General features: G+C 54.9%; 1 protein-coding gene across 1 annotated transcript in view; it reads right to left on the reverse strand.

Moving 5' to 3' along the window:
- LOC134339984 (T-cell surface glycoprotein YE1/48-like) overlaps nucleotides 1-23164 on the reverse strand; it is a 63774-nt gene that overhangs the window by 11823 nt on the left and 28787 nt on the right. The window contains exons 4-6 of the mRNA XM_063036815.1: nucleotides 16090-16257; nucleotides 10571-10722; nucleotides 2471-2583 (exon numbers count right to left, since the gene is read on the reverse strand). Coding sequence (XP_062892885.1) covers nucleotides 2471-2583; nucleotides 10571-10722; nucleotides 16090-16257 — 433 coding nt within the window. The remainder of the gene's footprint in view (nucleotides 1-2470; nucleotides 2584-10570; nucleotides 10723-16089; nucleotides 16258-23164) is intronic.

Consider the following 23164-nt stretch of genomic DNA (forward strand, 5'->3'; position numbering starts at 1 on the left):
ATTGTGAAACGGGCTCAGCAGAGATTGCACTTTCTGAGGAAGCTTAAACAAGCCTCACTCCCCACCAACATCTTAACTACACTCTACAGAGAGTGTGCTGACCTTTAGCATCACAACCTGGTACTCCAGCTGCAGTGCTGTCAACAAAAAAGCTTTGCAGAGGGTGGTTAGGGGAGCAGAGAAGGTTATTGGGGTCTCCCTACCTTCTGTCCAAGACCTCTTTCAGAGTCGATGCCTCCAGAAGACACGGTACATCATTAAATACCCCTCACACCCTCTCCATGAACTGTTTGTTCTTCTGCCATCAGGCAAACGTTACAGGAGCATCAAAACTAAAACCACAAGGCTACTAAACAGCCTCCTCCCACAGGCAGTCAGACTGCTAAATAACTGCTCCACCTGACTCTGCTTTGGACACTTTTAACTTGCACTGGACACTTATAACTGACATGTGGCTGTTGTGTTTTACTGTTTATTGTTATGTTTATTATTTAGTGTTGCGTTTGTTATGTTATGATTGCACTGCTCCTGGGAAACGCTGTCTCATTCTGCCCTGCAGAGCTGATGTACGGTTAGAATGACAACAAAGTTTTTTGAATCTTTGAATCTTTGTATCAAACGTCTCTGGCAAGACATCAAGATTGCTGTCCACCGGCTCTCCCAACTAACCTGGCACAGCTTGAGAAAATTTGCAAGGAGGAATGGGCAAACCTTGCTCCGTCACGTTGTGCACAGTTAATAGAGATTTATCTAAAAAGACTACTGGCTGTAACAGCTGTGAGAGGTGGTTCAACTGAACACTGAACAAAGGGGGATGAATGCTTTTGAACTGGTGACATTTCAGTTTGAGAATTTATAGTTTTTCATGCTTCACAACTTTCCCTGTTGTTTGGGCTCTACTGTGAAAAAGGAGCATGTGATTCACAAATAAAAATTCACAGTTAAATTGATCAAAATCCCTGGTTGTAACATTCACGTATGTGATCAAATGTTTGGGGGCTGAATACTTTCACAAGGCACTGTTTTCCCACTGCCGCAGTAAAGCAGCCAGTATAATGAAAGACCCCACCCACCACAGACATTCTCTCCTTTCTCCCCTCTCTCCCCTCTTGTCAGGCAGAAGATACAAAAGACTGAAAGCACGCACCAGCAGACAGAAGAATAGCTTCTTCCACTGTGCTATAAGACTCCTGAACAGTTCCCCAGTACGATAAGATGGGCTCTTGACCTCACAATCTTCTTTTTCATGATCTTGCACCTCACTGCCTGCCTGCTCTGCACTTTCTCTGTGGCTGTGACACTCTATTCTGCATCCTGTTACTGTTCGACCTTGTTCTACCTCAATACACTGTGTAATGATGTGATCTGTGTGAACGATATACAAGACAAGATTGTCTCTGTATCTCGGTACACGTTTCACTTTAAATCTGCATTTTGTCATTGTTTTGAAAAACAACCCCGTATACCTCCGTTAAACTCAAAGCTATGTCATCCATTGCTGAAGATACTAATAAGATTGAAAGAGTGCAGTGAAAATTTACACGAACGTTGCCGGGACTGGAGGATTTGAGTTATAGGAAAGGTTGAACAGGTTAGGACTTTATCCCTGGAGAGCAGGAAATGGAGGAGAGATTTGACAGAGGTATACAAAAGAATGAGGGGCATAGATAGGGTAAATGCAAGCAGGCTTTTCCCACTAAGGTTGGGTGAGACTAGAATGAGAGGTCATGGGTTAAGGGCGAAAGGTGAAATGACTGAGAGGAAGGTGAGGGGGAACTTCACTCAGACAGTGGAACCAGCTAACAGCAGAAATGGTGGATGCAAGTTCATCTGTAATATTGCAGAGAAGTTTGGATAAGTACGTGGATGACAGAGACCAAGAATTTCCAGAAAGAGAAAGGTCTCACTCCAAGTTAGAACTGGAAAGCGATTTTAAACAAGGTGCGACAGCGGAAACCTGATTGGTTGAGGACGAACCAATCAGGAGAGAGGGACATCGGGGGTATAAATACCACCGGGCTAGCCGTGCCGTGGCATCATCCCTAATGAAGATTGCGACGTCTGTCATCGAAACGTCGGTTAGAATCGACACCCGGACCCGGTGGGAAGCCCGACAACAGTTAATGAGGCAGGATAATAATTTGTCACGGGCGACATGGGCAGCTTCTGCATTGTGTCCCTCACGGACTCAATGACTTCACATGGCACCGCAGCCCTGGGAAAACGACTCTGACCGTCCACCGCATCTGAGCCTCAGACAATGGTCGGAACCTGGCCCCGATCAGGGCAGTAGTTCTCCAGTGACAGGGATGGCAGGAAGCCTGAGTAGTCAAAGCCTGCCAGACCCCCGCAGAAGGACCTGCCCACTCTAAGTGCACAGGGTGGATGCGGATGATGGGGTTGTGGCCGTAGGGGTGGGGGAACAAAGAGGAAGGGTGTCGAGAACACGTTCCGAGCCGGAGACACTTACGTCAAATGGTCCTGCAGGAGAGTTCCGTCCACCCAGACCCAGCTCAGGTTCTCCGGGATCTCCTTCATGCCGATCCAATACGCGTTGCGGGAGTCAAAGCCGGCCACGTATTTCTGAAGAGGAGGCACAAGTGATGAGTGAAGGACCCTCCACACCGTCCCATCACACACTTCCGGGGTCAGACACAGAGTGAAGCTCCCTCCGCACCGTCCCATCACACACTCCCGGGGTCAGACACAGAGTGAAGCTCCCTCCACACCGTCCCATCACACACTCCCGGGGTCAGACACAGAGTGAATCTCCCTCCGCACAGTCCCATCACACACTCCCGGGGTCAGACACAGAGTGAATCTCCCTCCACACCGTCCCATCACACACTCCCGGGGACAGACACAGAGTGAAGCTCCCTCCGCACCGTCCCATCACACACTCCCGGGGTCAGACACAGAGTGAATCTCCCTCCACACCGTCCCATCACACACTCCCGGGGTCAGACACAGAGTGAAGCTCCCTCCGCACCGTCCCATCACACACTCCCGGGGACAGACACAGAGTGAATCTCCCTCCACACGGTCCCATCACACACTCCTGGGGTCAGACACAGAGTGAAGCTCCCTCCGCACCGTCCCATCACACACTCCCGGGGTCAGAAACAAAGTGAATCTCCCTCCGCACCGTCCCATCACACATTCCCGGGGTCAGACACAGAGTGAATCTCCCTCCGCACCGTCCCATCACACATTCCCGGGGTCAGACACAGAGTGAATCTCCCTCCGCACCGTCCCATCACACACTCCCGGGGTCAGACACAGAGTGAATCTCCCTCCGCACCGTCCCATCACACACTCCCGGGGTCAGACACAGAGTGAATCTCCCTCCGCACGGTCCCATCACACACTCCCGGGGTCAGACACAGAGTGAAGCTCCCTCCGCACGGTCCCATCACACACTCCCGGGGTCAGACACAGAGTGAATCTCCCTCCGCACCGTCCCATCACACACTCCCGGGGTCAGACACAGAGTGAATCTCCCTCCACACGGTCCCATCACACACTCCCGGGGTCAGACACAGAGTGAATCTCCCTCCACACCGTCCCATCACACACTCCCGGGGTCAGACACAGAGTGAAGCTCCCTCCGCACCGTCCCATCACACACTCCCGGGGTCAGACACAGAGTGAATCTCCCTCCACACTGTCCCATCACACACTCCTGGGGTCAGACACAGAGTGAAGCTCCCTCCACACCGTCCCATCACACACTCCCGGGGTCAGACACAGAGTGAAGCTCCCTCCACACTGTCCCATCACACACTCCTGGGGTCAGACACAGAGTGAAGCTCCCTCTGCACCGTCCCATGACACATTACTGGTGTGAAGTCCCCTCCACACTGTCCTGTACTCGATCCAAGTCCTGCTCTTACCGTGGCTCAACCCCCTCCTGAAATGTGCCTAGGCTGTCCCTATTTTCTGGTAGACTGTATGTGTTTTGCAGTGATGGCCAACGACTGACACTCTGGTCTGGGGTGAGCCCAGACGTAACTGTAGCACAAAAATGGGTGCTCAGACTGTGCCGCTGTAATGATCTGGTGTCACAGGGAGTCAGGGCGAAAAATGGGCAGTGTACTTTCAGGTAGAAAGTACTTTCAGGGAAAGTGAAGAGGTGATAGACAGGAGCTACAGAGAGGTAGTCATCCCTAGGCTACAGGAGTCAGAACACTGGGTCACTGTCAAGAGAGGGAAGGGAAATGCCCGGATAGTGGAGAGCACACCTGTGGCTGTCCCCCTCAGCAACAAATATCTTGTTCTGGATGCTGTTGAGGGGGATGACCTGACAGGGGACACCCACGGTGACCGGGTCTCTGGCACTGAGCCTGGCGCTGTTGTGCAGGAGAGAAGGAGGGAGAAGAGGAATGCGGTAGTCGTAGGGGATTCCATAGTCAGGGGAACGGACAGGAGATTCTGTGAGCCTGATAGAGATACCCGCATGGTGTGCTGCCTCCCAGGGGCCAGGGTACGGGATGTCTCGGATCGGGTCCTGAATATTCTAAAGGGGGAGGGTGAGCAGCCACTTGTCTTGGTACGTGTTGGTACCAATGACATAGATAGGACAAAGGAGGAGGTCCTGAAGAGAGATTTCCAGGAGTTAGGAATGAAGCTGAGAAGCAGGACCTCCAGGGTAGTAATCTGGGGATTGCTACCTGTGCCACGTGCTAGCGAGGGCAAGAGTAGTCGGATCAGGCAGATGAACGCGTGGCTGAGAGACTGGTGTAGGGGGCAGGGCTTCAGATTCTTGGATAATTGGGATCCCTTCTGGTGGAAGTATGACCTGTTCAAAAAGGACAGGTTACACCTGAACCCGAAGGGGACCAATATCCTGGCGGGAAAGTTTAATAGAGCTGTTAGGGAGGGTTTAAACTAATTTGGCAGGGGGATGGGAACCGGAATGATAGAGTGGAGGAAGGGGAAAACAGAAATAAATCTAAGATAGTGAGCAGTAAAGATGTCAGGAAAGACAGGCAGGTGATGAGGCAAATGTGTAGCCATTGGGATGAGTTGCAGTGCAATAAAGTTGCAGTGAAATCAAAGCAAAAAGTATCAAATACTGGTCTTAAGGTGTTGTACTTAAATGCACGCAGCATAAGGAATAAAGTGGATGATCTTGTTGTACAGCTACAGATTGGCAGGTATGATATTGTGGCCATCACTGAGACCTGGCTAAAGGATGCATGTCTCTGGGAACTGAATGTCCAAGGATACACGATGTATCGGAAGGATAGGAAGGTAGGCAGAGGGGAAGGTGTGGCTTTATTGGTAAGAAATGATATTAAATCATTAGAAAGAGGTGATATACGATCGGAAGGTGCAGAATCTTTATGGGTTGAGCTAAGGAATAGCAGGGGTAAAAGGACCCTGATGGCAGTTATTTATAGGCCTCCAAACAGCTGCAGGGATGTGGACTACAAATTACAACAGGAAATAGAAAAGGCTTGTCAGAAGGGCAGTGTTATGATAATTGTGGGGGATTTTAACATGTGAGTAGATTGGAAAAATCAGGTCGGCACTGGATCTCAAGAGAGAGAATTTGTAGAATGTCTACGAGATGGCTTTTTAGAACAGTTTGTTGTTGAACCCACTAGGGGATCGGCTGTACTGGATTGGGTAATGTGTAATGAACCGGAGGTGATTAGAGAGATTGAGGTGAAGGAACCTTTAGGAGGCAGTGATCATAACATGATTGAGTTCACTGTGAAATTAGAAAAAGAGAAGCCGAAATCTGATGTGTCGGTGTTTCAGTGGAGTAAAGGAAATTACAGTGGCATGAGAGAGGAACTGGCCAAAGTTGACTGGAAAGAGACACTGGCGGGAAAGACAGCAGAGCAGCAGTGGCTGGAGTTTATGCGAGAAATGAGGAATGTGCAAGACAGGTATATTCCAAAAAAGAAGAAATTTTCAAGTGGAAAAAGGATGCAACCGTGGTTGACAAGAGAAGTCAAAGCCAAAGTTAAAGCTAAGGAGAGGGCATACAAGGAAGCAAAAATTAGTGGGAAGACAGAGGATTGGGAAGTTTTTAAAACCTTACAAAAGGAAACCAAGAAGGTCATTAAGAGAGAAAAGATTAACTATGAAAGGAAACTAGCAAATAATATCGAAGAGGATACTAAAAGCTTTTTCAAGTATATAAAGAGTAAAAGACAGGTGAGAGTAGATATAAGACCTATAGAAAATGATACCGGAGAAATTGTAATGGGAGATGAGGAGCTGGCAGAGGAACTGAATGAGTATTTTGCATCAGTCTTCACTGAGGAAGACATCAGCAGTATACCGGACACTCAAGGGTGGCAGGAGAGAGAAGTGTGCGCAGTCACAATTACGACAGAGAAAGTACTCAGGAAGCTGAATAGGCTAAAGGTAGATAAATCTCCTGGACCAGATGGAATGCACCCGCATGTTCTGAAGGAAGTAGCTGTGGAGATTGCGGAGGCATTAGCGATGATCTTTCAAAAGTCGATAGATTCTGGCATGGTTCCGGAGGACTGGAAGATTGCAAATGTCACTCTGCTATTTAAGAAGGGGGCAAGGAAGCAAAAAGGAAATTATAGACCTGTTAGCTTGACATCCGTGGTTGGGAAGTTGTTGGAGTCGATTGTCAAGGATGAGGTTACAGGGTACCTGGAGGCATATGACAAGATAGGCAGAACTCAGCATGGATTCCTTAAAGGAAAATCCTGCCTGACAAACCTATTGCAATTTTTTGAGGAAATTGCCAGTAGGCTAGACAAGGGAGATGCAGTGGATGTTGTATATTTGGATTTTCAGAAGGCCTTTGACAAGGTGCCACACGTGAGGCTACTTAACAAGATAAGAGCCCATGGAATTACGGGAAAGTTACATACGTGGATAGAGCGTTGGCTGATTGGCAGGAAACAGAGAGTGGGAATAAAGGGATCCTATTCTGGTTGGCTGCCGGTTACCAGTGGTGTTCCACAGGGGTCCGTGTTGGGGCCACTTCTTTTTACATTGTACATCAACGATTTGGATTATGGAATAGATGGCTTGGTGGCTAAGTTTGCTGACGATACGAAGATAGGTGGAGGGGCCGGTAGTGCTGAGGAAACGGAGAGTCTGCAGAGAGACTTGGATAGATTGGAAGAATGGGCAGAGAAGTGGCAAATGAAGTACAATGTTGGAAAGTGTGTGGTTATGCACTTTGGCAGAAAAAATAAACGGGCAGACTATTATTTAAATGGGGAGAGAATTCAAAGTTCAGAGATGCAACGGGACTTGGGAGTCCTCATACAGGATACCCTTAAGGTTAACCTCCAGGTTGAGTCAGTGGTGAAGAAGGCGAATGCAATGTTGGCATTCATTTCTGGAGGAATAGAGAATAGGAGCAGGGATGTGATGTTGAGGCTCTATAAGGCGCTGGTGAGACCTCACTTGGAGTACTGTGGGCAGTTTCAGTCTCCTTATTTAAGAAAGGATGTGCTGACGTTGGAGAGGGTACAGAGAAGATTCACTAGAATGATTCCGGGAATAAGAGGGTTAACATATGAGGAACGTTTGTCCGCTCTTGGACTGTATTCCTTGGAGTTTAGAACAATGAGGGGAGACCTCATAGAAACATTTCGAATGTTAAAAGGCATGGACAGAGTGGATGTGGCAAAGTTGTTTCCCATGATGGGGGAGTCTAGCACGAGAGGGCATGACTTCAGGATTGAAGGGCGCCCTTTCAGAACAGAAATGCGAAAAAAATTTTTTAGTCAGAGGGTGGTGAATCTATGGAATTTGTTGCCACGGGCAGCAGTGGAGGCCAAGTCATTGGGTGCATTTAGGGGAGAGATTGATAGGTATCTGAGTAGCCAGGGCATCAAAGGTTATGGTGAGAATGCGGGGGAGTGGGACTAAATGGGAGAAAATGGATCAGCTCATGATAAAATGGTGGAGCAGACTCGATGGGCCGAATGGCCGACTTCTGCTCCTTTGTCTTATAGTCTTATGGTCTAGAATAACATCAGGTGCTGCACCTTTAGCGTCCCAATCCGGTCTGGGTTGCACCCAGTGAACAGGAGAGCACTGAGGTGTGAGGTGGAATAAAGGGAACTGGGAATGCAGATCCAGAATTCCTTGACAACAGGATCACAGGTAGATTGAGTCATAAAGAGAACTTCTGGCCTTCAAAAATCAGAGTACTGAGAGCAGGAGATGGGATGTTATGTTGAGGTTGTATAAGACGTTGGTGAGGCCTAATTTTGGATGCAGTTCCTGTCACCTACCTTCAGGAAAGATGCCGAGGTTGGAAGAGGGCGGAGAAAATTGAGAAGGATTTTGGCAGGGCTCAAGGACCTGGTGACAGGGAAAGATTGAACAGGTTTGGACTTTATTCCTTGGGAGAATGAGGGGAGAGTTGATAGATAGTCCCCGCCCCTCCGGGAGAGACCGGACGCTGCCCGGTGTCGGGCGAGTGCCGAGCAGGAGGGGGTACTGAGGCTCACTGCGACCTCCCCTGGCAACGGATCCCACTGCTGAAAACTGAGGCTTCTAGATGCAAGCAGACCTTTACACTGGGGTGGGGTGAGGCTACAAGTAGAGGTCGTGGTTTAAAGGTGAAAGGTAAAATGTTTAAGGCTCGGACTTGCACAGGGGAATGGTACGGTGGAACAGAGGAATCTGGGAATACAGATCCATAACTCTTTGAAAGTGGTGCCACAGGTCGATAGGGTCGTAAAGTGAGCTTTTGGCATGTTGGCCTCCGTATGTAAAAGTATTGTCTGCAGGTGTTGAGATGCTATGCTGGAGTTGAATAAGGCGTTGGTGAGGCCGAACTTGTAGTGTTGTGTGCAGTTGGCTAGCACAATGTGGTGGGGCTGAAGGGCCTGTACTGAGCCGTGCTGTTCTGAGCCCCAGAACAATGTTCTGTTCCGTAGCCTACAATATTCAACATGAATGCACTTCAGTTTGTTACTTACATGCGGTACATCTGATTTTATCCTACACATTCATAGGTTAGAATTTTTTGAGGATGTAACTAGTAGAGTGGATAGGGGAGAACCAGTGGATGTGGTATATTTGGATTTTCAAAAGGCTTTTGACAAGGTCCCACACAGGAGATTAGTGTGCAAACTTAAAGCACACGGTATTGGGGGTAAGGTATTGGTGTGGGTGGAGAATTGGTTAGCAGACAGGAAGCAAAGAGTGGGAATAAACGGGACCTTTTCAGAATGGCAGGCGGTGACTAGTGGGGTACAGCAAGGCTCAGTGCTGGGACCCCAGTTGTTTACAATATATATTAATGACTTGGATGAGGGAATTAAATGCAGCATCTCCAAGTTTGCGGATGACACGAAGCTGGGTGGCAGAGTTAGCAGTGAGGAGGATGCTAAGAGGATGCAGGGTGACTTGGATAGGTTGGGTGAGTGGGCAAATTCATGGCAGATGCAATTTAATGTGGATAAATGTGAAGTTATCCACTTTGGTGGCAAAAATAGGAAAACAGATTATTATCTGAATGGTGGCCGATTAGGAAAAGGGGAGGTGCAACGAGACCTGGGTGTCATTATACACCAGTCATTGAAAGTGGGCATGCAGGTACAGCAGGCGGTGAAAAAGGCGAACGGTATGCTGGCATTTATAGCGAGAGGATTCGAGTACAGGAGCAGGGAGGTACTACTGCAGTTGTACAAGGCCTTGGTGAGACCACACCTGGAATATTGTGTGCAGTTTTGGTCCCCTAATCTGAGGAAAGACATCCTTGCCATAGAGGGAGTAGAAAGAAGGTTCACCAGATTGATTCCTGGGATGGCAGGACTTTCATATGATGAAAGACTGGATGAACTAGGCTTATACTCGTTGGAATTTAGAAGATTGAGGGGGGATCTGATTGAAACGTATAAGATCCTAAAGGGATTGGATAGGCTAGATGCGGGAAGATTGTTCCCGATGTTGGGGAGGTCCAGAACGAGGGGTCACAGTTTGAGGATAGAGGGGAAGCCTTTTAGGACCGAGATTAGGAAAAACTTCTTCACACAGAGAGTGGTGAATCTGTGGAATTCTCTGCCATAGCAAACTGTTGAGGCCAGTTCATTGGTTATGTTTAAGAGGGAGTTAGATATGGCCCTTGTGGCTACAGGGGTCAGGGGGTATGGAGGGAAGGCTGGGTTCTGAGTTGGATGATCAGCCATGATCATAATAAATGGCGGTGCAGGCTCGAAGGGCCGAATGGCCTACTCCTGCACCTATTTTCTATGTTTCTATGTTTCTATGTTATTGTGTCTTACACGCTTTACGCCCTGTTCAGAGAGACGTTGTCTCATTTCTTTATGCATTGTATATATTATACACACGTCTGTCGTTAAATCCCAATAAACTTGAGTTGTTTTGGATAATTTATAATGGCTGTGTTGTTTGTACTGACCCATCACGAGTAACTTTCCCTTCGGGCCTCTATCCTGTTCCAGCAGCTTGACTGGACTTGTCTCCACGCCCCCTGCACCCTTTAGAGCCTCCCTGCCCACCCCACCACGACTCCTCTCCAACTGCAGCCCTGCACCGCGCCCGGCCGGCGGGGAGACCCGAGGGGGGGGTGGGGGAAGGTCAGCACCTGCTCCCGCTTGCTGCGGATGACAAGCAGCTCGGCGCCCTGCGAGGTGCAGTCCCGTCGGCTCGCCTCCCAGTCCCGCACCACCTTCGAGAAGTAGTAGCAGCTGCCATCGAAGTAGCTCCAGAACTTGTGGCACAGCTCGCTGGTGCAGTCTGGCAGAAGGGGGGTGGGTGGTGAGTGGTGAGTGTTATGTCTTTTCACTTCAAAACATCGAGCTAATTCAAAGGAAGACTCCGGAGCCAGAAGAGTGAGTCTAGAGGCTGATTTATACCTGTGCGTCAAGTGCACGCTGCAGGTACGGCGTAGCCGCGTACCCTACGCTGTAATCTACGTCGAACCCTACACCGTAGCCTGACGCACACCTCCCCAAAATGTAACTCCGCGTCGCGGCGACGCAGACCACAACAACTGTGATTGGTCCGCTTGGTAGCATCGCATTCCCTCCTACGCTGCAATAGCTTCCCATTGGGCGACTGAAGGGCAGGGAAGGAACTCTGGCTGCAATACTTTCCATAAAGCTTCACAGACCTCCGAAATTATGGAGGACCCTGTGTTTGATGCCAGTTTGTAGCTAGCTGCTACAGCCTGTTGACTTCCACCCGAAGCTAAAACTCGAATGGTGATTGCCAGTCTCTGAGTATACTGTGCCTACACTGATGTGAAATAAATGGTTGGAGACAATGAATCAAATCGTCAAATCTACCTGCCGACATCCTAAAATATTTGAAATGCATTTCCTCGTCCGTGTCTCTCAGTGGCCGGAGAAGCACAGAAAATTCACCCTCTTTCAGTTTCAGTCGCCATTGTTTGAAGTTTGAGTTTCTTCGTGCTGAGTTTCATACACAGTGGCATAGAAACCCCACCACCAGCTAGTGTTTTGGCTGTGAATTGCAGAGTGGTGCAGACACACCAACGCACAAGCATAAATGCTCACAACAGCGTAGCCCACTTGTGTACACTATGGTGTAAGCTAGTACGCACAAGTATAAATCAGCCTTAACTTCCTGCTTACTTTAAGCGAGGCGCGGTAACGTCATAACGTAGGGCATTCACATACTTTTACATACTTTTGCATCATGAATTTATAATCAACAACAAATGTTCAATCAAATAATATATTTACAAGATTACTCACAAATTACTCAAATATTAACTACACAACTGGAGGGGGTGGCAGGAAGGTGAAGAGAGCAGGTGGAATCTCACACCTAGCCATTGATGATTTCAAGTGGGAAGCAGCGGGTCTGGGGTCTGGCAGGTGATTGGTGAGATCAGGTGGGGGAGGGGAGGGTGAAGTGGGAAGCTGGCAGGTGATTGGTGAGATCAGGTGGGGGAGGGGAGGGTGAAGTGGGAAGCTGGCAGGTGATTGGTGAGATCAGGTGGGGGAGGGAAGGGTGAAGTGGGAAGCTGGCAGGTGATTGGTGAGATCAGGTGGGGGAGGGGAGGGTGAAGTGGGAAGCTGGCAGGTGATTGGTGAGATCAGGTGGGGGAGGGGAGGGTGAAGTGAGAAGCTGGCAGGTGATTGGTGAGATCAGGTGGGGAGGGGAGGGTGAAGTGGGAAGCTGGCAGGTGATTGGTGAGATCAGGTGGGGGAGGGGAGGGTGAAGTGGGAAGCTGGCAGGTGATTGGTGAGATCAGGTGGGGGAGGGGAGGGTGAAGTGGGAAGCTGGCAGGTGATTGGTGAGATCAGGTGGGGGAGGGGAGGGTGAAGTGGGAAGCTGGCAGGTGATTGGTGAGATCAGGTGGGGGAGGGGAGGGTGAAGTGAGAAGCTGGCAGGTGATTGGTGAGATCAGGTGGGGGAGGGGAGGGTGAAGTGGGAAGCTGGCAGGTGATTGGTGAGATCAGGTGGGGGAGGGGAGGGTGAAGTGGGAAGCTGGCAGGTGATTGGTGAGATCAGGTGGGGGAGGGGAGGGTGAAGTGGGAAGCTGGCAGGTGATTGGTGAGATCAGGTGGGGGAGGGGAGGGTGAAGTGGGAAGCTGGCAGGTGATTGGTGAGATCAGGTGGGGGAGGGGAGGGTGAAGTGGGAAGCTGGCAGGTGATTGGTGAGATCAGGTGGGGGAGGGGAGGGTGAAGTGAGAAGCTGGCAGGTGATTGGTGAGATCAGGTGGGGGAGGGGTTCGGGTGAAGTGGAAAGCTGGCAGGTGATTGGTGAGATCAGGTGGGGGAGGGGTTCGGGTGAAGTGGGAAGCTGGCAGGTGATTGGTGAGATCAGGTGGGGGAGGGGAGGGTGAAGTGGGAAGCTGGCAGGTGATTGGTGAGATCAGGTGGGGCAGGGGAGGGTGAAGTGAGAAGCTGGCAGGTGATTGGTGAGATCAGGTGGGGGAGGGGAGGGTGAAGTGGGAAGCTGGCAGGTGATTGGTGAGATCAGGTGGGGGAGGGGAGGGTGAAGTGGGAAGCTGGCAGGTGATTGGTGAGATCAGGTGGGGCAGGGGAGGGTGAAGTGGGAAGCTGGCAGGTGATTGGTGAGATCAGGTGGGGGAGGGGAGGGTGAAGTGGGAAGCTGGCAGGTGATTGGTGAGATCAGGTGGGGGAGGGGAGGGTGAAGTGAGAAGCTGGCAGGTGATTGGTGAGATCAGGTGGGGGAGGGGAGGGTGAAGTGGGAAGCTGGCAGGTGATTGGTGAGATCAGGTGGGGGAGGGGAGGGTGAAGTGGGAAGCTGGCAGGTGATTGGTGAGATCAGGTGGGGGAGGGGAGGGTGAAGTGGGAAGCTGGCAGGTGATTGGTGAGATCAGGTGGGGGAGGGGAGGGTGAAGTGGGAAGCTGGCAGGTGATTGGTGAGATCAGGTGGGGGAGGGGAGGGTGAAGTGGGAAGCTGGCAGGTGATTGGTGAGATCAGGTGGGGAGGGGAGGGTGAAGTGGGAAGCTGGCAGGTGATTGGTGAGATCAGGTGGGGGAGGGGAGGGTGAAGTGGGAAGCTGGCAGGTGATTGGTGAGATCAGGTGGGGGAGGGGAGGGTGAAGTGGGAAGCTGGCAGGTGATTGGTGAGATCAGGTGGGGGAGGGGAGGGTGAAGTGAGAAGCTGGCAGGTGATTGGTGAGATCAGGTGGGGGAGGGGAGGGTGAAGTGGGAAGCTGGCAGGTGATTGGTGAGATCAGGTGGGGGAGGGGAGGGTGAAGTGGGAAGCTGGCAGGTGATTGGTGAGATCAGGTGGGGGAGGGGAGGGTGAAGTGGGAAGCTGGCAGGTGATTGGTGAGATCAGGTGGGGGAGGGGAGGGTGAAGTGGGAAGCTGGCAGGTGATTGGTGAGATCAGGTGGGGGAGGGGAGGGTGAAGTGGGAAGCTGGCAGGTGATTGGTGAGATCAGGTGGGGGAGGGGAGGGTGAAGTGGGAAGCTGGCAGGTGATTGGTGAGATCAGGTGGGGGAGGGGAGGGTGAAGTGAGAAGCTGGCAGGTGATTGGTGAGATCAGGTGGGGGAGGGGAGGGTGAAGTGGGAAGCTGGCAGGTGATTGGTGAGATCAGGTGGGGGAGGGGAGGTTGAAGTGAGAAGCTGGCAGGTGATTGGTGAGATCAGGTGGGGTAAGGGAGGATGAAGTGAGAAGCTGGCAGGTGATTGGTGAGATCAGGTGGGGGAGGGGAGGTTGAAGTGAGAAGCTGGCAGGTGATTGGTGAGATCAGGTGGGGGAGGGGAGGTTGAAGTGAGAAGCTGGCAGGTGATTGGTGAGATCAGGTGGGGTAAGGGAGGATGAAGTGAGAAGCTGGCAGGTGATTGGTGAGATCAGGTGGGGGAAGGGAGGGTGAAGTGAGAAGCTGGCAGGTGATTGGTGAGATCAGGTGGGGAGGGGAGGATGAAGTGAGAAGCTGGCAGGTGATTGGTGGAAGGAATCTGATAGGAGAGGAGGGGGCCGTGGACCCTGAGAGAAAGGGAAGGAGGTGGTCACTGGGGGGGAGGTGATGGGGCAGGTGAGGGGTAGGGACAGGGTGAGAGTGGAGCCAGGATGTGAAATGGGAAAGGGGAGAAGGGAAAGGAGGAGAGATGAACGGAGGCTGGAGAATTCACTGTGGTTGCCGTCAGACTGGAGGCCACCTGGTGTTACTCCTTCAACCTGAGAGTGGCCTTGTCATGGCAGTAGAGAAGGCCACGAACCAACGGGTCTGGGTCTGTGTCTGGGAGGAGGGGGTAGGATATCCCATCCCACCTCTCTCTGCGTCTGGGGAAAGGAGTGAGAGTCTTGTTCCCGCTGCCTTGCTGGGTCTCCCCTACACTCCCTGGGTCGGGGTGTAGAGGGGCGGGGGTCCCTTTCCCTGCAGGGATTGGGTTTGGGGAACGAGTGGGAGTCTACCCCGCCTTGCTGGGTCTGTGGGGCGGTTTGGGTGTCTCTCCCACCTCTGGCTGTGCCCAGGTCTGGGGGGCGGGGGGAGGGTGGTCTCTTCCCCCTGGCTGGAGGGGTTTGTCTCCCTAGACCCAGGGTCTGTGGAGCTACACACACAAAATGCTGGTGAACGCAGCAGACCAGGCAGCATCTCTAGAAAGAGATACAGTCGACGTTTCAGGCCGAGACCCTTCGTCAGGACTAACTGAAAGAAGAGATAGTAAGAGATTTGAAAGTGGGAGGGGGAGGGGGAGATCCAAAATGATAGGAGAAGACAGGAGGGGGAGGGATGGAGCCAAGAGCTGGACAGGTGATTGGCAAAGGGGATATGAGGCTGGAGAAGGGAGCGGATCATGGGACGGGAAGCCTGGGGAGAGAGAGAAGGGGGGAGGGGAGCCCGGAGGGTGGACAGCAGGCAAGGAGTTAGAGTAAGATGGATAGAGGGAGAAAAAAGAGACAGAGAAAAATAGGGAGGAAAAATAAAAAATATATTTAAAAAATTAAATAAATAAATAAGGGATGGGGTGTGAAGGGGAGGAGGGGCATTAACAGAAGTTAGAGAAGTACAAAGATGCCTGCACTGAAGAAGTTTAGATCTTCTCTTCGACGGGAGTTTAGTGAAACCCTCTCTCATTGCTCCCCAACTATAATTTCTTCAGCCCTTCAACTTTCTCTCCTCCCTCCCACGAAGGGTCTCGGCCTGAAACATCGACTGTACCTCCTCCTAGAGATGCTGCCTGGCCTGCTGCGTTCACCAGCAACTTTTATGTGCGTTGCTTGAATTTCCAGCATCTGCAGAATTCCTGTTGTTTGCGTTTTTAAATTCACTACTATGAAGCCTCTTCCGGTGATGCCTACACCGAAGAAGTTTAGATCCTCTCTTCGACAGGAGTTCAGTGAAACCATCTCTCACCGCTCCCCATCTGTAATTTCTTCGGCTCTTCAACTTTTCGACCACATTTTGACTAGTCCTGACAAAGGGTCTCGGCCTGAAACGTCGACTGTACCTCTTCCTAGAGATGATGCCTGGCCTGCTGCGTTCACCAGCAACTTTGATGTGCGTTGCTTGAAATTGCAGCATCTGCAGAATTGCTCATGTCTGTGGAGCTGTGTTTGTGTGTGTGTCTCCTCACACCCCCCCCACCTTTGCCGTATCTGTGTCTGTTTACTGCTTGAGCGAGGCAGGCGGTTTGCTCTACCCACTTACTTGCCAGCTTGCAGAAGGCAGTGAGCCAGTGGGCGAACATCTCCTCGTACTCCGTGCACCGACTGCCCTGGTGCTGGGACGTCAGAGAATCCTGCAGCTGGGTGTTCTGCTGCTGGAGGGCGTCGTGCAGCGCCAGCTGGCCCATGCCCTTGCGGTGCAGCCTGGAGCCTGTGGGGAGAGGAGGAGAGAGGCGGCTGAGTCAAATGGCACCCGGCAACCCCCCAGCGCCAGGACTTACGGCAGTCCTCGAAGCAATGAAGCAGTATTATGAAAAATGTTCTCTGAACCCAAATCCATCAACAACTCAAGTGTGTGCATTCCCCCTCGAGGAATCGAGAAGCAGCTCGGAAACTCCAGATCTCCTGGTGCGGGAAGGAGCTCAAACACCGCCCGACTCCAATCTACCTGGGCGTGACACTGGACAGGAAGCTCTCCTTTGCCACCCACATCCAAAAACTCCGAGGGAAAGTTGGCTCTCGCAACTCTCTCTTGAAACAATTAGCAGGCACGAAATGCCGAGCTAATGCTCACACACTTAGATCAACTGCCCTAGCACTCTGCTATACACCTGCAGAATACTGTGCAGCTGTGTGGGGCAGGTCAGCCCGTGCGAAGAAAATAGACCCATTGCTTAACGAGGCCTGTCAAATAATCACGGGCACACTGCGCCCCACACCCTCTAACATCATTTAGAGACTTGCAGTAATTACTGCCCCAGAGATCGGAAGACACACTGCAACAAAAATTGGAAAAGGTAAACAGAACTCGTATCCACGGCCCCCACTACATCCTCATGTGCCAGTTCACAACCGCCTAAAACTGAGGAAAAGCTTTCCCCACAAACATACAGGATTGACTTCTGGCAACAAACAGAAGCCAGAACCCCACCAAACAATACAGTGCGAGACCCCCCAGAAATGTGACCAGACCCCGGGGGCCACTGCTTGGCAGACGGAAGTGGTGCACTGTCAACAGGGTGACAGTCGGACGGGAGACAATATGGTGAAGTGGGGTTTATAGACCAGTGAATCCCGTGAGTGTGGCCAACGTTCTGCACAACTGCCCACTCTCACCTGATTGAGCTGACACCGACCTGCTCAACATCAACCAAACAACACTAGAGTGGCCGGCTGTCTGGTGTGACAGGCTGTGATGATGACGAGCGAGGGAGGCCGGGGCAGACCCAACGGGGAACGACGCCCGCAGCCGAGGATCCCGGTCCTGAGTGGGGAAGGGTGGCCGTGTCAGGGCAGGGGCGGTCAGGGGGCGGTCTCCAGGCTGGCACTGGGTGCCCACACAGCCAGGTCCCGAGGGGGCAGTAGGGAAGGGTTGGCGAGCGACTGGTCTCGGCAGAGGCCGACGTGGAGGCAATAAATGACTGGGACAGTGAGCGGGGGGGGGAAGCGAGGGAGGGGGAGGCCAGCAAGGGAGGGTATAGTGAGCTAGGGAGGGTAAAACCAGCAAGAGAGGGTAAAACAAACGAGGGAGGGTAAAGCGAGCGAGAGGAGGGGAGGCGAGCGAGAGGAGGGGTAGGCGAGCGAGGGAGGGTACAACGAGCGAGGGGGGGAGGCGAGCGAGGGAGGGTACAGCGAGCGAGCGGGGAGGCGAGTGAGGGAGGGTACAGCGAGCGAGGGAGGGGTAGGCAAGCAAGGGAGGGTACAGCGAGCGAGAGGAGGGAGGGTAGGCAAGCAAGGGAGGGTACAGCGAGCGAGAGGAGGGAGGGGAGGCGAGCAAAGGAGGGTAGAGTGAACAACAGGATGGGGGAGGCGAGCAAGGGAGAGGGAGGCGAGCGAGGGGGAGGCGAGCAAGTGGGGGAGGCAAGCGAGGGAGGGTAAAGCGAGCGAGAGGAGGGGGAGGTGAGCGAGGGAGGGTAAAATGAACGAGGGAGGGTACGACGAGCGACGGAGGGTATGACGAGTGAAGGAGGGAACGGTGACCGAGGGAACGGCGAGTGAGGGAGGGGGAGGCGAGCAATGGAGGGGGAGGCGAGTGAGGGAGGGTACGGCGAGCGAGGAGGAGGTGAGCGAGAGGATGGGAGGCAAGCGAGGGAAGGGTAGGCGAGCGAGGGAGGGTACAGCGAGCTAGGGAGGGTACGGCGAGTGATGGAGAGTATGACGAGCGAGGGAGGGGGAGGCGAGCAAGGGAGAGGAGGCAAGTGAGGGAGAGAGAGGCGAGCGAGGGAGAGGGAGGTGAGCGAGGGATGGGGAGGCGAGCGAGGGAGGGTGAGGTGAGAGAGAGAGGGGAGGCAAGTGAGGGAGGGGGAGGCAAGTGAGGGAGGGGGAGGCGAGCGAGGGAGGGGGAGGCGAGTGAGGGAGGGGGAGGTGAGTGAGGGAGGGGAGGCGAGTGAGGGAGGGAACAACGAACAAGGGAGAGTAAAGCCAGAGAGGGAGGGAAGGCAAGGGAGGGAAGGCATGGCGAGCGAGGTAAAGGGAGGTGAGCGAGGGAGGGTACAACGAGCAAGAGAGTGTAAAACGAGCAACGGAGGGTAAAACGAGCGAGGGAGGGTAAATCGAGTGAGGGAGGGGGAGGTGAGCGAGAGGAGGGGGAGGTGAGCGATGGAGGGAGAGCCGAGCGAGGGTAGCAAAGGCGAGCAAGGGAGGATAGAGCGATCGAGGGAGGGTACAGCGAGCGAGGGGAGGGGGAGGCGAGCGAGTGAGGGTAAAACGAGCAAGGGAGAGTACAGCGAGCGAGAGGAGGGGGAGGCGAACGAGGGAAGGTACGGCGAGCGAGGGATGGTACGGCGAGCGATGGAGGGCACGGCGAGCGATGGAGGGCACGGCGAGCGAGGGAGGGTATAGCGAGTGAGGGAGGGTAAAGCGAGCGAGGGGGGAGTTGAGCGAGGGAGGGGGAGGCGAGCGACAGAGGGTAAAACGAGTGAGGGATGGTACAGCGAGCGAGGGAGAGTAAAACCAGTGAAGGAGGGTACGATGAGCGAGGTAAAGGGTGGCAAACGAGAGGAGGGTGAGGCGAGCGAGGGAGAGTAAAACGAGTGAGGAGGGTACGGCGAGCCAGGGAGGTTATGGCGAGCGAGGGAGGGTAAAATGAGCGAGGGAGGGTACAGCGAGCGAGGGAGGGTACGGCGAGCGAGTGAGAGTACTGTGAGCGAGGGATGGTACGGCGAGCGATGGAGGTCACGGCGAGCGAGGGAGGGTACGGCGAGCGAGGGAGGGTACGGCGAGCGATGGAGGTCACGGCTAGCGAGGGAGGGTACGGCGAGCGAGGGAGGGTACGGCGAGCGATGGAGGTCACGGCGAGCGAGGGAGGGTACGGCGAGCGAGGGAGGGTACGGCGAGCGAGGGATGGTACGGCGAGCGATGGAGGTCACGGCGAGCGAGGGAGGGTACGGCGAGCGAGGGAGGGTACGGCGAGCGATGGAGGGCACGGCGAGTGAGGGAGGGTAAAGCGAGCGAGAGAAGGGGGAGGTGAGCAAGGGAGGGTAAAACGAGCGACAGAGGGTATGGCGAGTGAAGGAGGGCACGGCAAGCGATGAAGGGCCAGGCGAGCGAGGGAGGGTATGGCGAGCGAGGGAGGGGGAGGCGAGCGAGTGAGGGGGAGGCGAGCGAGTGAGGGTACGGCGAGCGAGGGATGGTACGGCGAGCGATGGAGGGCCAGGCGAGCGAGGGAGTGCCAGGCGAGCGAGGGAGGGTAAAGCGAGCGAGAGAAGGGGGAGGCGAGTGAGGGAGGGGGAGGCGAGCGAGAGCAGGGGGAGGCGAGTGAGGGAGGGTAAAACAAGCGAGGGAGGGTACAGCGAGGGAGGGAGGCGTAGGCGAGCGAGGGAGGGGGAGGCGAGCGAGGGAGGGCACGGCAAGCGAGGGAGGTGTACGCGAGCGAGGGAGGGCATGGCGAGCGAGGGAGGGCATGGCTAGCGAGGGAGGGTAAAATGAGCGAGGGAGAGTGCAGCGAGCGAGGGAGGGCACGGCGAGCGAGGTAAATGGAGGCGAGCGAGAGGAGGGCATGGCGAGCGAGGGAGGGCACGTGAGCGAAGGATGCGTAGGCGAGCGAGGGACAGTATAGCGAGCGAGGGAGAGTAAAACAATCGAGGGAGGGTACGACAAGTGAGGTAAGGGTGGCAAGCGAGAGGAGGGGGAGGCAAGCGAGGGAGGGTAAAGTGAGGGAGGGTAAAACGAGCGAGGGAGGGCACGGCGAGCGAGGGAGGGTATAGCGAGCGAGAGAAGGAGGAGGCGAGCGAGGGAGGAGGAGGCAAGCGAGAGCAGGGGGAAGCGAGTGAGGGAGGGTAAAATGAGCGAGGGAAGGCACGGCAAGCGAGGGAGGCGTAGGCGAGCGAGGGAGGGGGAGGCGAGCGAGGGAGGGCACGGCAAGCGAGGGAGGTGTACGCGAGCGAGGGAGGCCATGGCGAGCGAGGGAGGGCATGGCGAGCGAGGGAGGGCATGGCTAGCGAGGGAGGGTAAAATGAGTGAGGGAGAGTGCAGCGAGCGAGGGAGGGCACGGCGAGCGAGGGAGGGTAAAGCGAGCGAGAAAAGGGGGAGGCGAGGGAGGGGGAGGCAAGCAAGAGCAGGGGGAGGCGAGTGAGGGAGGGTAAAATGAGCAAGGGAGGGTACGGCGAGCGAAGGAGGGCATGGCGAGAGAGGGAGGGCACTGCGAGCGAGGGAGGGCACGGCGAGCAAGGGAGGGTATAGTGATCGAGGTAAATGGAGGCGAGCGAGGAAGGGGAGGTGAGCAAGGGAGGGTACGGCAAGTGAAGGAGGGCACTGTGAGCGAGGGAGGGTATAGTGAGCGAGATAAATGGAGGGGAGCGAGGAAGGGGGAGGCGAGCGAGTGAGAGTACAGCAAGCGAGGGATGGTACGGCGAGCGATGGAGGGCACGGCGAGCGATGGAGGGCACGGCGAGTGAGGGAAGGTATAGCGAGGGAGGGAGGGTAAAGCGAGCGAGATAAGGCAGAGGCGAGCAAGAGAGGGTAAAACGAGCGAGGGAGGGTACAGCGAGCGAGGGAGAGTATGGCGAGCGAGGGAGGGCACGATGAGTGAGGGAGGGCACGGTAAGCGAGGGAGGGCACGGCGAGTGAGGGAGGGCATGGCGAGCGAGGGAGGGAGGGTATAGTGAGCGAGGTAAATGGAGGCAAGTGAGGGATGGTAAAACGAGTGAGGGAGAGTACGGCGAGCGAGGGAGGGCGTGACGAGCGAGGGAGGGCACGGCAAGGGAGGGAGGGAAGGCATAGTGAGCGAGGTAAATGGAGGCGAGCGAGGGAGGGTAAAACGAGCAACGGAGGGTACGGCGAGCGAGTGAGGCTACGGCGAGCGAGTGAGGGTACGGCGAGCGAGGGATGGTACGGCGAGCGAGGGATGGTACAGCGAGCGAGAGAGGGTACGGCGAGCAAGAGAGGGTACGGAGAGCGATGGAGGGCCAGGCGAGCGAGGGAGTGCCAGGCGAGCGAGGGAGGGTAAAGCGAGCGAGAGAAGGGGGAGGCGAGTGAGGGAGGGGGAGGCGAGCGAGAGCAGGGGGAGGCGAGTGAGGGAGGGTAAAACAAGCGAGGAAGGGTACAGCGAGGGAGGGAGGGCGTGGCGAGCGAGGGAGGGCACGGCGAGCGAGGTAAATGGAGGCGAGCGAGAGGAGGGCATGGCGAGCGAGGGAGGGCACGTGAGCGAAGGATGCGTAGGCGAGCGAGGGACAGTATAGCGAGCGAGGGAGAGTAAAACAATCGAGGGAGGGTACGACAAGTGAGGTAAGGGTGGCAAGCGAGAGGAGGGGGAGGCAAGCGAGGGAGGGTAAAGTGAGGGAGGGTAAAACGAGCGAGGGAGGGCACGGCGAGCGAGGGAGGGTATAGCGAGCGAGAGAAGGAGGAGGCGAGCGAGGGAGGAGGAGGCAAGCGAGAGCAGGGGGAAGCGAGTGAGGGAGGGTAAAATGAGCGAGGGAAGGCACGGCAAGCGAGGGAGGCGTAGGCGAGCGAGGGAGGGGGAGGCGAGCGAGGGAGGGGGAGGCGAGCGAGGGAGGGCACGGCAAGCGAGGGAGGTGTACGCGAGCGAGGGAGGGCATGGCGAGCGAGGGAGGGCATGGTGAGCGAGGGAGGGCATGGCTAGCGAGGCAGGGTACAGCGAGGGAGGATAAAATGAGCGAGGGAGAGTGCAGCGAGCGAGGGAGGGCACGGCGAGCGAGGGAGGGTATAGCGAGCGAGGGAGGGTAAAGCGAGCGAGAAAAGGGGGAGGCGAGGGAGGGGGAGGCAAGCAAGAGCAGGGGGAGGCGAGTGAGGGAGGGTAAAACGAGCAAGGGAGGGTACGGCGAGCGAAGGAGGGCATGGCGAGAGAGGGAGGGCACTGCGAGCGAGGGAGGGCACGGCGAGCAAGGGAGGGTATAGTGATCGAGGTAAATGGAGGCGAGCGAGGAAGGGGAGGTGAGCAAGGGAGGGTACGGCAAGTGAAGGAGGGCACTGTGAGCGAGGGAGGGTATAGTGAGCGAGATAAATGGAGGGGAGCGAGGAAGGGGGAGGCGAGCGAGTGAGAGTACAGCAAGCGAGGGATGGTACGGCGAGCGATGGAGGGCACGGCGAGCGATGGAGGGCACGGCGAGTGAGGGAAGGTATAGCGAGGGAGGGAGGGTAAAGCGAGCGAGATAAGGCAGAGGCGAGCAAGAGAGGGTAAAACGAGCGAGGGAGGGTACAGCGAGCGAGGGAGAGTATGGCGAGCGAGGGAGGGCACGATGAGTGAGGGAGGGCACGATGAGTGAGGGAGGGCACGGTAAGCGAGGGAGGGCACGGCGAGTGAGGGAGGGCATGGCGAGCGAGGGAGGGAGGGTATGGTGAGCGAGGTAAATGGAGGCAAGTGAGGGATGGTAAAACGAGTGAGGGAGAGTACGGCGAGCGAGGGAGGGCGTGACGAGCGAGGGAGGGCACGGCAAGGGAGGGAGGGAAGGCATAGTGAGCGAGGTAAATGGAGGCGAGCGAGGGAGGGTAAAACGAGCAACGGAGGGTACGGCGAGTGAGGGAGGGTACGGCGAGTGAATGAGGGCATGGCGAGTGAAGGAGGGCATGGCGAGCGAGGGAGGGCACGCGAGCGAGGAAGAGTAAAACGAGCGAGGGAGGGTACGACAAGCGAGGTAAAGGGTGGCAAGCGAGAGGAGGGG

Source organism: Mobula hypostoma, chromosome 31 (assembly GCF_963921235.1).
Source record: "Mobula hypostoma chromosome 31, sMobHyp1.1, whole genome shotgun sequence".
In the NCBI taxonomy this organism is placed as follows: domain Eukaryota; kingdom Metazoa; phylum Chordata; class Chondrichthyes; order Myliobatiformes; family Myliobatidae; genus Mobula; species Mobula hypostoma.